Here is a 13,061-nt window from a genome sequence, read left to right on the forward strand (position 1 = left end):
CAACTCGTCCTGCCTGAAGCTGAAATCAGCACGTTCTCACCTTCTCCACTGTTTCACAGAAAAGGAAACATTCTTCTCAGTTTCGAGTCGGACCTCCGAGTAATTTTGACACATTTTATTTTGCAGAAAGAGGATACATAATATTACCACAATTTAGGATTTCCTCCAAATGAGGTGCCTTTTTTTACAACAGTTCTTTTCATTGATAAGTGGATCAAATTGGACTAGAGTTGAATGGAATGTCGAGATGACCTTTTTTGCAGAAAGACGATCCAACATTTTCTCATGAGGATTCTGTGGAATTAACATGCTCTATTGTTTATTTTTGCTTAAGGGAGATAGATGCAGTATAATATGCTACGAAATACTTGCTTCAACTTCCCACACAACTCAAAACTGTGTTTTTCAGTGAGAATGCAGTAGGATTGCCTATAAAACATTTTTTTGAAGGCTCTCTCTTGATTATCCAGTCAGAATCATTGTTTTCACAATATAATAACAGTTCCTACAAAATTTAACAGACTTTTTAAAGAGGAAAAAATTTGACCCAAATATTCTAGACAGGCAAACTTCTTCGAGAGATTTGGTCTGAATGCCTCCAAATTCACAAATAGCAGAAATCTGAGTGACACAAAATGTCCAAACATTTGAGTCTGTATTATTGTTAATTGGAATGTATAGAAGAAAAGATTCAAATACCAACGTACATTTTCCAAACGTTATTAAGCTGATGCATTTTGGGTGTGGCGGCGAGTGAGACCCCCCCTCAAGTAGCTCAACGTGATTCCTGATGATTCCCGAGTGGTGAGGGGGCTGGGCCCGGGGAGCTGCTCTAAGCCGGGGAGAGAGAGAGAGAGAGAGAGAGAGAGAGAGAGAGAGAGAGAGAGAGAGAGGGGTGTTTAAGTTTTTTCGTCTCCTGACTCAGACAGACTGCAGCGGATAATGAGAAACAGATCTCTGACGGAGAGGAGAAGGGGGAGGTCGAGGGGGCTCATAAAGTGGGGAGAAGAAAAAGAAGGAAGGGGGGGACGGGTAGGGGGCGGTGAAGGAAGGAGGACAGCCAAAAAAGGGGGGGAGTGATGCGTTCAGGGCCCTGGTGGTCACACGTCAAACTTGAGGAGAGGAGGAGGATGTTGGGGAGAAGGCGGGGGGCTCTGATGACTGACAGGCTGGGTCACCCTATAGGGACGGAGGGACAGAGCCGCAGAACCCACCCAGAGGCAATTAAGGGTAAAGGACGACAAAAATATTTCATCAACTTCTTTTACCCCCTCCTCCTCTTCCTTCTCCGCCTTCTCCTCCTCTTCTGTGTAGCGTGAGGATGAAAGAAAAGACTGACGGGGGGAAAAAAATGCAGTATAAGCGAGGCATCAAGTTTGAAGAAGATTGGAAAAGAGCGGACGTGGTTTGCGTCATGACGTGCAGTTAAAGAAGAGAATCCCCCCTGCCTTCCTTCCTTCCTTCCTTCCTTCCTCCTCCTCAGAAGAAAAAACTTTTTCAGGGGGTAGACTCTCTTTACAGATGGGGGCCGCGCCGGGCTCCGGCTGGGAGGAGGGCGAGTTCGACTTCAAGCTGGTGTTCGAGGAGGACACGCCGCGGTCGAAGGAGGAGGGTTCTGGCTCCGTGGAGCCCGCTGACAGCAGCGGCAGTGTGGGTCAGTCACAAGCGCTACTCGAGTAGTACGTGAAAGAAGACCTCCCCGGGAGGTCTGACATGCATGGGAACATATACGTGCATGCGTAATGTGTGTGCATGCAGACTCAATGTGGTTCTAATCCCATTGCGTGCGTCCGAGTTAACAGCTGCCATGTGGGGATGGAACTTCCACACGCTCAACACACACACACAGTGATGCCTTGAGATACCACTTTGAGTCATTGCGTGACCAAGACTTGGACTGTTGTCATGGTCCTCTTGGACTCTTCCACAAAGAGATGCTGAGCAGATGAGGGCAAACTCCTGGCTTCGAGCCCATAAAGTTGGATTGAATCCGACTTTGGTGAAGAGAGTGGGCAGAGATGTCAACCAATGTTGGCTCTGATGCTTGATCCAACCAGCATGTCGTAGAAGAGTCTGCTGGGATGGGATGAACTTTACCAAGTCCGAGCAGACCATGATAAGGTGGCTCAGGCATCTGGTTAGGATGAAATGTTTCAGGCAAGAGATACTGTCTCTCCCAACTAGCCTGGGAATGCTTTGGGAAGGGCTAAAGGAAATCGCGGCAGTGTGGGCTTCCCTGCTCAAGCTGCTAGCTACCCTGTGACCTGACCCTTGATAAGTGGAAGAGAATGGCGTTGAGAGCATGGTCATGGAAGTTGGAACAATTTATGCTTGGAAATGAAGGCCCCACTGTACTCAGAAATGGAGACACCCAAGCAGCATTAGAAAAACCAAATAGAATTTCAATTATTTTAAATGGGGGAAATGGTACAACACAATGATTTAAGAACACATTGAATTGAACCTTACTGAATTGGCTCCAATTATCATGTTTATAGACATAGTAATATCATGTATTTCCTTTGGTGTATTAGTCATTTTTTAAAAATTATTTTGATATTTATTCATAACTTTTTATTTCCAACAGTCAATTTGAGATTTTTTGAGTGTCTTTGACATTGTCTCTTCAATAATTATTTCTCATATTTTCAACTTTTCTTATTTTACTTTTTTTTTTTTTTTAACCTGGAACGCTCGAGAACTGCAGCAGCGTTAATGACTTGGAAATATTGTTATTGCCAGGAAAAAAAATTCTTTTTCCCCCACCTTAATTGAGTTGATGTTGTGTGTCAACGTTGGCACACCCCCAAAGTGAAAGTAAAACAAAACGACAGGAAGTCACGGTGTGAATAATCACCATTAGAGAGAAGATAATTAGCGGTAGCGTCGTGCGAGTCAAACGCACGTTTCAACATTTCGTGAGTGCTGAGAGTCTTTGTTGCCAGCCCCCCCAAAAAAGTGACGTGTGTGTGCGCAGCGGCGATTGAATAAATGCTTTCCATATGACTATGCGAAATTATGAGAAGGGCCTTATTATTTATGGGACATTTATACTTATCTGGTAAAATGAAGTTTGACATGTGGAGCCAGATTTTGGGTCTTTTTTGTACAATCAAACTATTTCTATTGAAGTGAAAGCAGACGAGGGTTGAGCAACAACTTATTTTTAACGGTTGGTACATTTTGTTTTGGCAAAGAAGTTAACAACAACAAAAAAGCTCAGGTTTAACGGAGCAGAAAATACACTTAATGAATCTCCTAGTCGTGAAAAAATAGCTTAGTGTGCGTAAATTACCAACAAAATGGATCATCTATGCCATCAAAACATTCCAAACGTGTCTTTTCCCAGAAAATATAGACAGTGTATAAACACTTTCTATATCCCTCAGGAAACTAGATACACTAGACGCTAATGTAAGTCAATTGGCACTGCAGTAATGTGAAATGACTCCAAAACAGTGCGTGACTCACTCGTATGGCAACAATTAGCTTCCAACAAACCAAGTCAAATTGACGCATGGCTAACAATGATGGAAATGAATACAGTTGCCACATAATGATGTTTACAACAATTCAATGGACATATAATGAGGCTTTCTCATGCGGCATGTTGCTGAGGGCATGGATGAACATGGGAAAAATCTTTACATACTACAACCAGCCCCGCACAAAATAAAAAGTTGCACATTTTCTAATTCTATCGTTTGTACTTTTTTTCTATTTCTGATCTCCCTCTTCAATAATCAATGACAGACAGCCACAGTGCCACCTCTAACGCGGAGCGCTCCAGAGTCAGCATCCCAAGCCCGCCATCCTCGGCGAATCAGCGGGCCGGGATGCATTCCCCGCCTCCGCGGAGAGTGCCGGCCAGAGAATTCAGCGGGACCTATGAAAGCCTGCCGGCGCGCTCTGTTCAGGTAACAAAAACGTAGCCAAATTCAATGGAATTCAAAAAACAAATGAGTACAAACTGTGCCTGAAAGGTTTCAGAGTCCCGCGTGGTGGAGTGTCCCAGCATCCAGATCACCACCATCTCGCCTGAGGACGAACCAGCACCCAATCTCTCCTGGGACATAGAAAGTGGCAGCAGATGGGACCGAGAGCGCCTCTATCTCCCCCTGCTGGACCCCTTCACCTATCGAGACAGGTGCCCCGGCTCGCTCAGCCCCAGCCCTGCCTCTAGTCCCTCGTCCCGGGGCTGGCTAAGTCCGGCCTCCAGCTGCGACTCGCTGCTGGTAGAAGAAGAGGAGCTCAGCGAGTCCACGCTTCATTTCGGGCTCACGCCATACTCCCGGCCGACTTCGCCCGGAGGAAAGAAGCGGAGGAACTCACCCCTCGCATCCCCTTGCACGTCCCGCAGGGGAAGTTACTCTGAGGAGTTGCAGGGGGGTGTCGTAGAAGGGGGAGACTCCAGCCTTCTGTCACAAGATTCGCCTGGCAGCTTTGAGCTCAGTGTTCCACAGAAAACGAGGAAGACATCTATGGAGCAGGTATCGGTGGCCGCATGATTAAAGAGTTGCCTCAAACCGTTTAACCCTATCTAACGCCTAACTAATCCGATACCAAACCCAACCTTACTCAACCCTAAAACCTCAGACTCTCACCTGAAACTTAAATATGGGGGCACACCGTCTGTCTTTTAGAACCAATATCCCTTGATGCCTTTTGATTTCACCTTGATCCAACTTTGATTCCTACAGTTGTCTCCAAGGGATCAGGACCAGGTCTCTGGGCAACAGCAGCCAGAGACCCTGCAGAACAGGAAAGAGCCTCCCTCAATGAGTATGGACTATCTCTCTGTGCCCCCTGCTCTGGCTTGGGGCCGGACCAGAGCCAATTCCCACAGTTCTCTTTTCAGGTAAGGAGTCATCATTTCACTTCAACCACAGATTAAGATGAATCCTAAAATCTACTTTACACGTGCAACCTTGTCATATAAACGCACGCAGGTCCAATGCCCTGCCACCACTCGACTGGCCCCTGCCCTCCCAGTTTGAGCAGTACGAGCTGCGCATCGAGGTGCAACCCCGGCCCCATCACCGAGCCCACTATGAGACTGAGGGGAGCAGAGGAGCTGTCAAGGCCACTCCAACCGGACATCCGGTTGTCAAGGTGACACCGCTCGGCTTGTGGAAATGACGATGATATATGTGACCCATCCGCTCATCTCAAATTGCGTTTCTCTCTGCAGTTGTTCGGATACAATGAGAGAAAACCACTTTCTCTCCAGGTTTTTGTGGGAACTGCGGACGATCGCTCTATCAGGCCGCACCCTTTCTATCAGATACACAGGTATTATGAAGCTCTCAGAAAGGTGATGATGATTTCATCTCAAAAGTCTTCTGATTTGGAGATGACCAGAAATCGAAACACAGAACGGGAATGGACTTGAGTTGCTCACGCAGAGGTTTTTCTTTTTTTCAGGGTGACAGGAAAAATGGTGGGCACCACCAGTCATGAAAACATCCAAGCGGGAACAAAAGTGCTAGACATCCCCCTCAACCCTGAGAACCACATGACTGCACTGTAAGTGAACTGAGATTCTTTTTGAAAGATGACATGAACCCTAACCCAAACCCTTAAACACCGCAGCATCGACTGCGCTGGGATTCTCAAGCTGAGGAACTCGGACATTGAACTGAGGAAGGGCGAAACTGACGTTGGGAGGAAGAACACACGTGTTCGCTTGGTCTTCCGCACCCAAATCCCTCTGGCACCACCTGCTCTTCCCCCTGGCCGGGTTCTGGCCCTACAGGTGGCCTCACTGCCCATCGAATGCTGTGAGTGGTAGATCCCATGGGTTTGCAAGTGGGAAAAAACAAAAGCCTGATTTTGTCTCGTGTCCGCCTCAGCCCAGCGGTCAGCGCAGGAGTTGCCTGTCATCGAGTCAATCAGCCTCACTTCCTGTTCGGTAGAGGGTGGCGAGGAGCTCCTGCTGAGTGGCACCAATTTCATGGCTATCTCTAGAGTTGTTTTCATGCAGAGAAGCACAGGTTGAGCAGAGAATCCTTTCAATCGTTTTTAGTTTCACTTTCCATCATGTTTGATTGGGGAAAATTGGTGAGTTTTTGATCCCACTCTGTCTTCCAACCCATCAGATGGTAAACTTCAATGGGAAGAGGAAGCCCACGTAGACCGTGACAACAGCAATGAGGTAGTTCTTGTGATGTTTTCTTTCTTAGAGTGCCCTTGACTTAGCAAACCTGCAAGTTCACCAGTGGTGGGTGGTGACTAAAAGAACAAAATCACGGATGCAGTATACTCTGCAAGGTGTCTGGGCTCTCCTTTAGGTTCACTCATCCAAGAGTGGGCTCAGAGTACTTAGAGCTGCTGCTCCTCTACATGAAGGGGACAAAGATGCAGTGGCATGGGCATCTGAAGTCCCCAGTCACTTCAGAGGACGTCGGGCTTCTGTGCTTAGGCGGCCAACCTGGATGATATTTTCTTTCTTTTGGCATCAATGTGTTGTTTCTTCTTCAATTAGTGTTTGCTGTGCACGAGGGTCCCGCCCTACTGCGACCTGTCTATCACTCGTCCAGTGTCAGTCAATCTTTACGTCTCCAATGGGAAGAGGAAAAGAAGCAGCACTCATTCCTTTAAATATGTCCCCAGTGAGTATCGACGTGGTCAAATAGTTGTCCAGTATAGAAGCTTCCATTTTCTGTTGTTTTTCCCTGCAGGCATGTTCAAGGAAGAGGACCCGCTGCTGTCCCGGCCTCAGACGCTGGATGCAGGGGTGGTGTGTTCTTCACTGGGGGGTCAGTCCAGAATAAGCCTGAGGTGCGACCCCATGGCCGAAGAGCAGACAGGGCTGGGCTTCAGCTTGTCCCCTTACCCATCGACCTACTCCCCTCCGTGCAGTAGCCTGGCTTACCAGGAGGAGTACAGCGCTGAGACTGTGGGCGAGGAGCCTCGTGGGATGGGCCCCACTGTGTCTGAACATCACCCCAGCTTTGAGAACCTGGAGCTGGGTTTTACCGAGCTCCTCCCGCCTTTGTACCTCCGTGGTTCACAGCCACCGTCCCCTTCCCCCTGGCTTGACTCACCCTACCTGTCCTCGTCACCCTCTCCCTCCCACTCCTCCTCTCTTAGCCCTTTCCCGGCCGGCAGCCCAATCTCCTCATCCCCTCTGCCTCCTGTTCCCACCCCACCATACTCCCAGTACTCTGCCTATCCTCAGGAGATGTGTCCCTCCCCTCCAACAAGCCAGAGCGCCTACCAGGACCTATGCTCAGTGCCTTACTCCCACTATGAGAGCTGGGACCCCTCAGCAAGGGTTCTTAGGATGGCTCACGAGGATGAGAGGGATGCCAAGGTTCAGGAGTGTCCTCTGGAGTTCACAAGCTCCACCGACATGCATCCCATCACATTTGAGGAAGGTGAATGAGTATTGTATTACATGATACTGTCTGAGTTTTTTTTTTTTTTTAAATCGTGAAGACATCAATTCATGACCATTTTGTCATTCTTGATTCACAGTGTCGGAGTACATTGGGCAGGACTTGCAGTCTTACCAGGTCACCTCGCACACGGAGGAGCAGCCACACTGATGATGTTATCATTCGGCATCATCCCTTTCGCAATGCACTCGCTATATATGCACAACTTCCTGCTCCACTTATCCCGTTTTATTACTGGGAATTGATATTTCCATTGGTACACATTTTTTAATGAAAGGAAAGTCATGTTTTTTTTTTTATTTCCAATAAATTATCTACGAAACGGAGTGGATTCTGTTTGGATTCAAAATGACAGGCCCATGGCTACCTACTGAAAAGCAAAATTCTTGGCTTGTTCAAACAGGTGAGTGTGTGCTCTCTATTATGTAATTGGTGTGTGCGTGTTTGTGTGCAACAGGAAGCTTAGTCATTCAATCAAAATTGCTTCCCTTCAGGCAGTGAACATCAAATGTGTCACAATAATGAAACTCATGCATACATGTCAGCAAAATTCAAAAACTCTTTTCATCATTGACTTGGGATTTACGGAAATAATCGCAATTGATGGTGTATGCTCAAAATAATAACAGTTTGATGCTCAGGCAGTAAACATCAAATGTGTGAAACTCGTGCATACATGTCAGCAAAATTCAAAAACTCTTTTCATCATTAACTTAGGACTTAAGGAAATAATCGCAATTGATGGTGTATGCTCAAAATAATAACATTTAGAAGACAAGCCAGGCTAAATGTATCTGCTCCGCAGCACACAAAGCTTGTCTTTCAGTTGAGAAGTATCATTTCAACATACTTGGACCAATAATGCAACAGTACTACTTTAGTACTTAGAGTTTTGGCACATTCTAGTGGATTTTTAGGGAATTTAAGGACAAGCACAAAAACAGAAATCTGTGAATTTTTCAGCAAATAATGGCCGATCGGTTTAAAACAGTTTAATTCATGGGATAGATGAATTTTCAATTGATATTTCTGGCCTCAAAAGTTTTTTGGGGGGAGTTTGTTTTCTTGATTTAAGAATTCAAATGATATCACACACCACACACATGTCCTTTATATTGCGCCTCCAACATATTTTCATAGGAAGAGGGAAGTGTACACGCCTCTATGCATGTCACTGCATGCGTTTGTCCGGTGTGATTCAGGTTACGAGTGCCGTAACATGGTAACGCTCACAACGTAATAGACGGAGCACAAAGCAGGACAAGTGGAATATTTTCATTTGGGCAAAAATTGTATCCTGGAAAGGTCAGTAACTCTCATTGGAACTTGGTCTTCTTCCTATCTATTCAAACAACATTAGCCTTTCTGACATGTTATTCATTTTGTTTCGCATAAGCATTGGCACATTTTTTGTATATCATAAAGTTGACAAATCAGGTTTTCTGATCATATTAAATTCATACGCGGAGAAAGTGTGTTTGTAATGGATTGCCGATTGAAATTAGTGTCCTAAAAAGAAGATTTAAGCTGTTTAAAAAATGACCAGATAACACCAGGTAAGCATTCAAGCACACTTCTGATTATAAAAACTGTTAGTAATTACATTAGTTCCAATAAATCTATGCGCTGTTACTAAATCATTGATACGACTAAGTTTTTCTTTGCATTTAATGTACGTTTCGGTTGGTCGTGGGGTCTAACTTGGGCATTGATCTTAAATTAATTGTGACTATAAAACTATTGGTTGTATTTGACTTCATGGTTGCATCAACGGTATAATGTCATCAATGTAGCGGCAGACATTGCAACTGGAAATTCTGCGGCTGCGTGTTTTAGCATGCTGAGCTAGTTTGGATTCAGACTCTTGCATTAATATCTGCTGGTAGGTTACATACAACAAAACATACCAAAACCTTTTTTCTTATATTATTTATATTTATTATATTATTTAAGATCAAGTCAAAAAACAAATGAAAACCAAATCAAGAAAACATCAAGTTCAGAACCCCATCATTCACCATGTGCCTAGAACCTGCTAGAAACAACATTTTAAAAAAGTACCAGTTGAAAACCGAATTAAAAAAAAAAAAAAAAAAAAAAAAAAAAAGATTAGAACCAACCAAGATCCATTTCAAGAACCAAGTAAAACAACAAAAGTCTAACCCAAGTCCAGGAACTACTACCGTGTAGAAAACCAATTTCAAACCCACAATCAAATGCCACAAGAAACGAGAAAGTGGCTATGGATCATTTGAATGAGGCCACGGCCATGCTTTCTCTTCTCTTCTCCTCTTCCCAGCATGAACAACCTAAGCGAGGTGATCAGGCACTCCATGGCCGAAGAAGAGAACCCCGAAGACGACAGCGTAGTGAGCAATGACTATTCCACCACGGTGGGCGCTCTCATCCTGAGTCTGGTCTTCCTGCTTGGCGTTCCCGGCAACCTCTTCATCGTGTGGAGCATCCTGGCTCGCGCCCGCCGTCGCTCCGTCACCACGCTGCTCATCCTCAACCTGGCATGCGCCGACGGCTTCCTCATGGCGCTCACCATCTTCTTCATAGTCTACCTGGCCAAGCAGACGTGGGTTTTCGGCACGGCCATGTGCAAGGGTCTCTTCTACCTGTGCAACGTCAACATGTACGCCTCCATCTTCCTCATCACGCTGATGAGCGTGCACCGGTTGGTGGTGGTGGTGCTGCCCCGCAGGACGGCGGCCAAGCTCACCAGGAAGGTGGTGCGCCGCGTCATCATGGGCATGTGGTTGCTGGTGGCCGTCAGTGCGCTGCCCTCGCTAGTGTTCCGGGACGTCCGGGAGGACAAAGACGACAGGAACAAGACGCGACACGTGTGCGCGCCCAACCACACGCTACCTCGATACGTAAGCATTCTTAGCCAAACGTATACCGTATCGTTCTTCATTCACTAAAGACGATTACATCTTTGTTGAAAATGGACTTGTTGGTAAACAGTCAATTGTCTTCAATCAACCGAGCGTACTACTTTTTTCATAAACAGAACATTTGGAGTCTTCAGAGAACCTGAGACAATTCCGTCATCAAGGAATCTAATGTGCTCGACAATTCAGTCTTCAATGAACCGAATGTACATGTTTTCAGAAACAAATACAGACTTAGTCATTGATGAACCTAGAATACACACACTACATTTTTATAAACATTAGAATTTCTACGGTACCCGTTTAGAAAACACTCAAGACTGTCAACCGCTAACAACGAATCTATCTCACCATTTGCAGGTGAGGTTTCAGTATTCTTTTGAGACAGTGGCAGGCTTCATCCTGCCTTACGCCATCATCATCACGAGCTACGTTCTCATTCTAAGACGCCTGAGACAGACCAAGTTTCGCCGAAAGGTTCGCAGTGAAAATCTCATCCTGGCCATCGTGGTGATGTTCTGTCTCTTCTGGTTGCCCTACCACGTCATCAACATGATACAGGTTTGACTAGTTTTTACCTCGTGATTGTCATACTTTTAATTGATTTTTTTTTTTTTTAACTAATGCTGACCATGTTTTGGTCTGGTCTAAGGTGGCAGCTGAGTGGTACTCGGAGGGATCACCCAGAAGGGAAATGTGAGTAGCAAAACTAAACAAAGAATTGGTGTCAAACTGTATAGCAAATTGCTAGGTTTTGTTGAGAAGAACAACCAAGTGTTCCGCTTACCTTAGACCTTCATTACTCAAGCTGCTGCATCTCCCCACAGTCTGGATCACATCTACCAGTCGAGTCGTGCCGTGACGTCGGCCCTGGCCTTCATCAGTAGCTGCGCCAACCCAGTCCTGTACACCTTTGCTGGTAAATCGTACATCAAGAAGAACGGCCTGGGCTTCATGGCGCGCCTTTTCGAGGGGACGTCGCTGGACCAGGCGGCCACCAAGCGGAACAAGGACGTAACGCTCAGCAATCCCGACTCTGGCGTGGCCTCCTCATCCGCACAGAATGGACGATGAGGTCTGAAGGAACTGACAGGCTTGAATGGAGAGCAAACAAAAATGCATGTGGAACATTGTAGTCATGGAACAGTATCTAAAACATTGATGTTTTTGTAATTCACTCACTTCTCAGTGTGCTGTGTGATATCCTGAAGTGTGTTGTGGGAAAACCCCCAATTTCAACTAAAAGAAAAAAACTTTGCCCATGGTAAGTACCGTGCTACAAAAAACTAGTCAAATTTGTAGCATCACCAGATTATGATAAACCCAAACGGTTGCTAAATGATTTTATTTGAAGACAAACATTTCAGAGGAATTGTTCAAGTTCATCAAGTCTGATTCAACTACTGTATGCAATAAATATTTGATGTTGAAGTTAGCAAAAGTAGTGTTTTACTTTGCTCAACAATGGCGTTTGTTCATACTAGATAACTAATGACATGGTAATATTCTACAGACATTCTGAAATGTGCTTTGTATTTGACATTTACTTTCAACTCACCCGATTGGAATCCTGCCCTGAGAAAAATCATGCAACAGTTCACAAATCAAACACCACACAAGTTTCAACACAAACTCATGTTTTATTGGATGCGTTTTACTGTAGTGTATGCACAAAACAAGTTATTATGCAATACTATGTAGTATTGGGGGAAACAAATTAAAGGGGGGGGCGCGTTCATCTCAAACTTGCCTTTTCTTTAAGATAGTTCTAAAATTAAGTTCCCCCCCTTGAAAATCGATCTTAACTTTGAGCTCATAACCCATCTTTACATGTAGCATAGACAACCATCAATTGGTGGCACTGGAATTTCAAAAATACGAGCGTGGAGAATAGAACGTTAAACACAATGCACCAGGATACATACATACATACATCTCTGGAATCCAACCTAAAAAATGGGGGGATAAAGAAGAAATTACTACATGTAAATTCTGTCACGCATTTAAACATGCAGTGTGGAAAGGGCCATTAGAAACTCACCTCACTGTGAATGTAGGGAACCTAAAACACACACACACAAAAAAATGGGATTTTATTGCCATTAGAAGCAGTCCAGTCAGAAAACAAGTACACCTTAACGCCATGTGAGGTCAAACACGTCAGAGAAGTGAAGAATAATCATCAGACTCAGCTGAAACACGGATTCACATGAAAGTCATCATTGAATGTTTGACCAAATAAAGAATTTTTTTTTATTAATAGATAGTATTTTGTTTGGCTCGTATCGAAACAGTCCGTTATGGCAGGTGGCATCTTACAAGAAAAAAAATCTGCGGTGGGTATCTAAATATGAGTGGCGATTTCACACAAATTCAAATGATTTACTAAGAAACTGATTCACTTTTTAATAGTGTACATAAAAAGCCGAAATGAAATCATGCTAGGAGTGGCATGAGCACCACGAGGTGAGCGAGGGCAGGCAGGCCAGGAAGCTCGCCAACAATTCAAAATGGAAATTACCACCAAAAGTAAATAACGAACAAGTTCATGAGATTTGAAGAGCAGCACGCAGTGGGACTTGGACATACCATGAGAGAACGTAGTCACCAGTCCGTCAAGCCCACAAGGAACGGAGTGGTAAACCTTGCCAAACGGGTACAAGAGAGAGAGCTAATGGAGTTACCCGCTTGTTTTATGTGGTCTCCGTGTCACGTGACTCTTGCGACCGCCCCCATACGTAACAATTAAAACTTCCGGTTTTAG

General features: G+C 45.0%; 2 protein-coding genes and 1 long non-coding RNA gene across 5 annotated transcripts; 2 read left to right on the top strand and 1 right to left on the bottom strand.

The window, feature by feature from the left end:
- The first annotated feature begins 1,244 nt into the window (after positions 1 to 1,244).
- Positions 1,245 to 7,761, top strand: nfatc4 (nuclear factor of activated T cells 4). Its single transcript, XM_085929755.1, has 13 exons — positions 1,245 to 1,654; positions 3,754 to 3,917; positions 3,984 to 4,490; positions 4,701 to 4,858; positions 4,950 to 5,112; positions 5,192 to 5,292; positions 5,425 to 5,526; positions 5,593 to 5,780; positions 5,853 to 5,993; positions 6,099 to 6,154; positions 6,485 to 6,611; positions 6,681 to 7,379; positions 7,480 to 7,761. The coding sequence occupies exons 1-13, from the start codon at positions 1,522 to 1,524 to the stop codon at positions 7,548 to 7,550; spliced, it is 2,610 nt and encodes an 869-aa protein (XP_085785881.1). The 5' UTR covers positions 1,245 to 1,521; the 3' UTR covers positions 7,551 to 7,761.
- Positions 7,762 to 7,776: 15 nt separating this feature from the next.
- LOC147045765 (leukotriene B4 receptor 1-like) lies at positions 7,777 to 11,777 on the top strand. Of its 3 annotated transcripts, none has more exons than XM_085929758.1 (5): positions 7,777 to 7,803; positions 9,700 to 10,279; positions 10,658 to 10,858; positions 10,950 to 10,993; positions 11,125 to 11,777. In XM_085929758.1, the coding sequence occupies exons 2-5, from the start codon at positions 9,701 to 9,703 to the stop codon at positions 11,369 to 11,371; spliced, it is 1,071 nt and encodes a 356-aa protein (XP_085785884.1). In that variant the 5' UTR covers positions 7,777 to 7,803; position 9,700; the 3' UTR covers positions 11,372 to 11,777. The 3 variants fall into 3 exon arrangements, with proteins under 3 accessions (XP_085785884.1, XP_085785883.1, XP_085785882.1); XM_085929757.1 differs by lacking the exon at positions 7,777 to 7,803 and adding an exon at positions 8,616 to 8,705; XM_085929756.1 differs by lacking the exon at positions 7,777 to 7,803 and having other exon boundaries at positions 8,714 to 10,279.
- A 135-nt stretch (positions 11,778 to 11,912) lies between these two features.
- Positions 11,913 to 13,016, bottom strand: LOC147045766 (uncharacterized). Its single transcript, XR_015068174.1, has 3 exons — positions 12,887 to 13,016; positions 12,339 to 12,359; positions 11,913 to 12,246 (listed from the first exon to the last, which is right to left on the bottom strand). It is a non-coding gene; the product is annotated as an uncharacterized LOC147045766 (long non-coding RNA).
- Positions 13,017 to 13,061: the final 45 nt, after the last annotated feature.

The sequence above is a fragment of the Syngnathus leptorhynchus genome, chromosome 14 (assembly GCF_054491065.1).
Source record: "Syngnathus leptorhynchus isolate UIUO chromosome 14, UIUO_Slep, whole genome shotgun sequence".
Taxonomy (NCBI): domain Eukaryota; kingdom Metazoa; phylum Chordata; class Actinopteri; order Syngnathiformes; family Syngnathidae; genus Syngnathus; species Syngnathus leptorhynchus.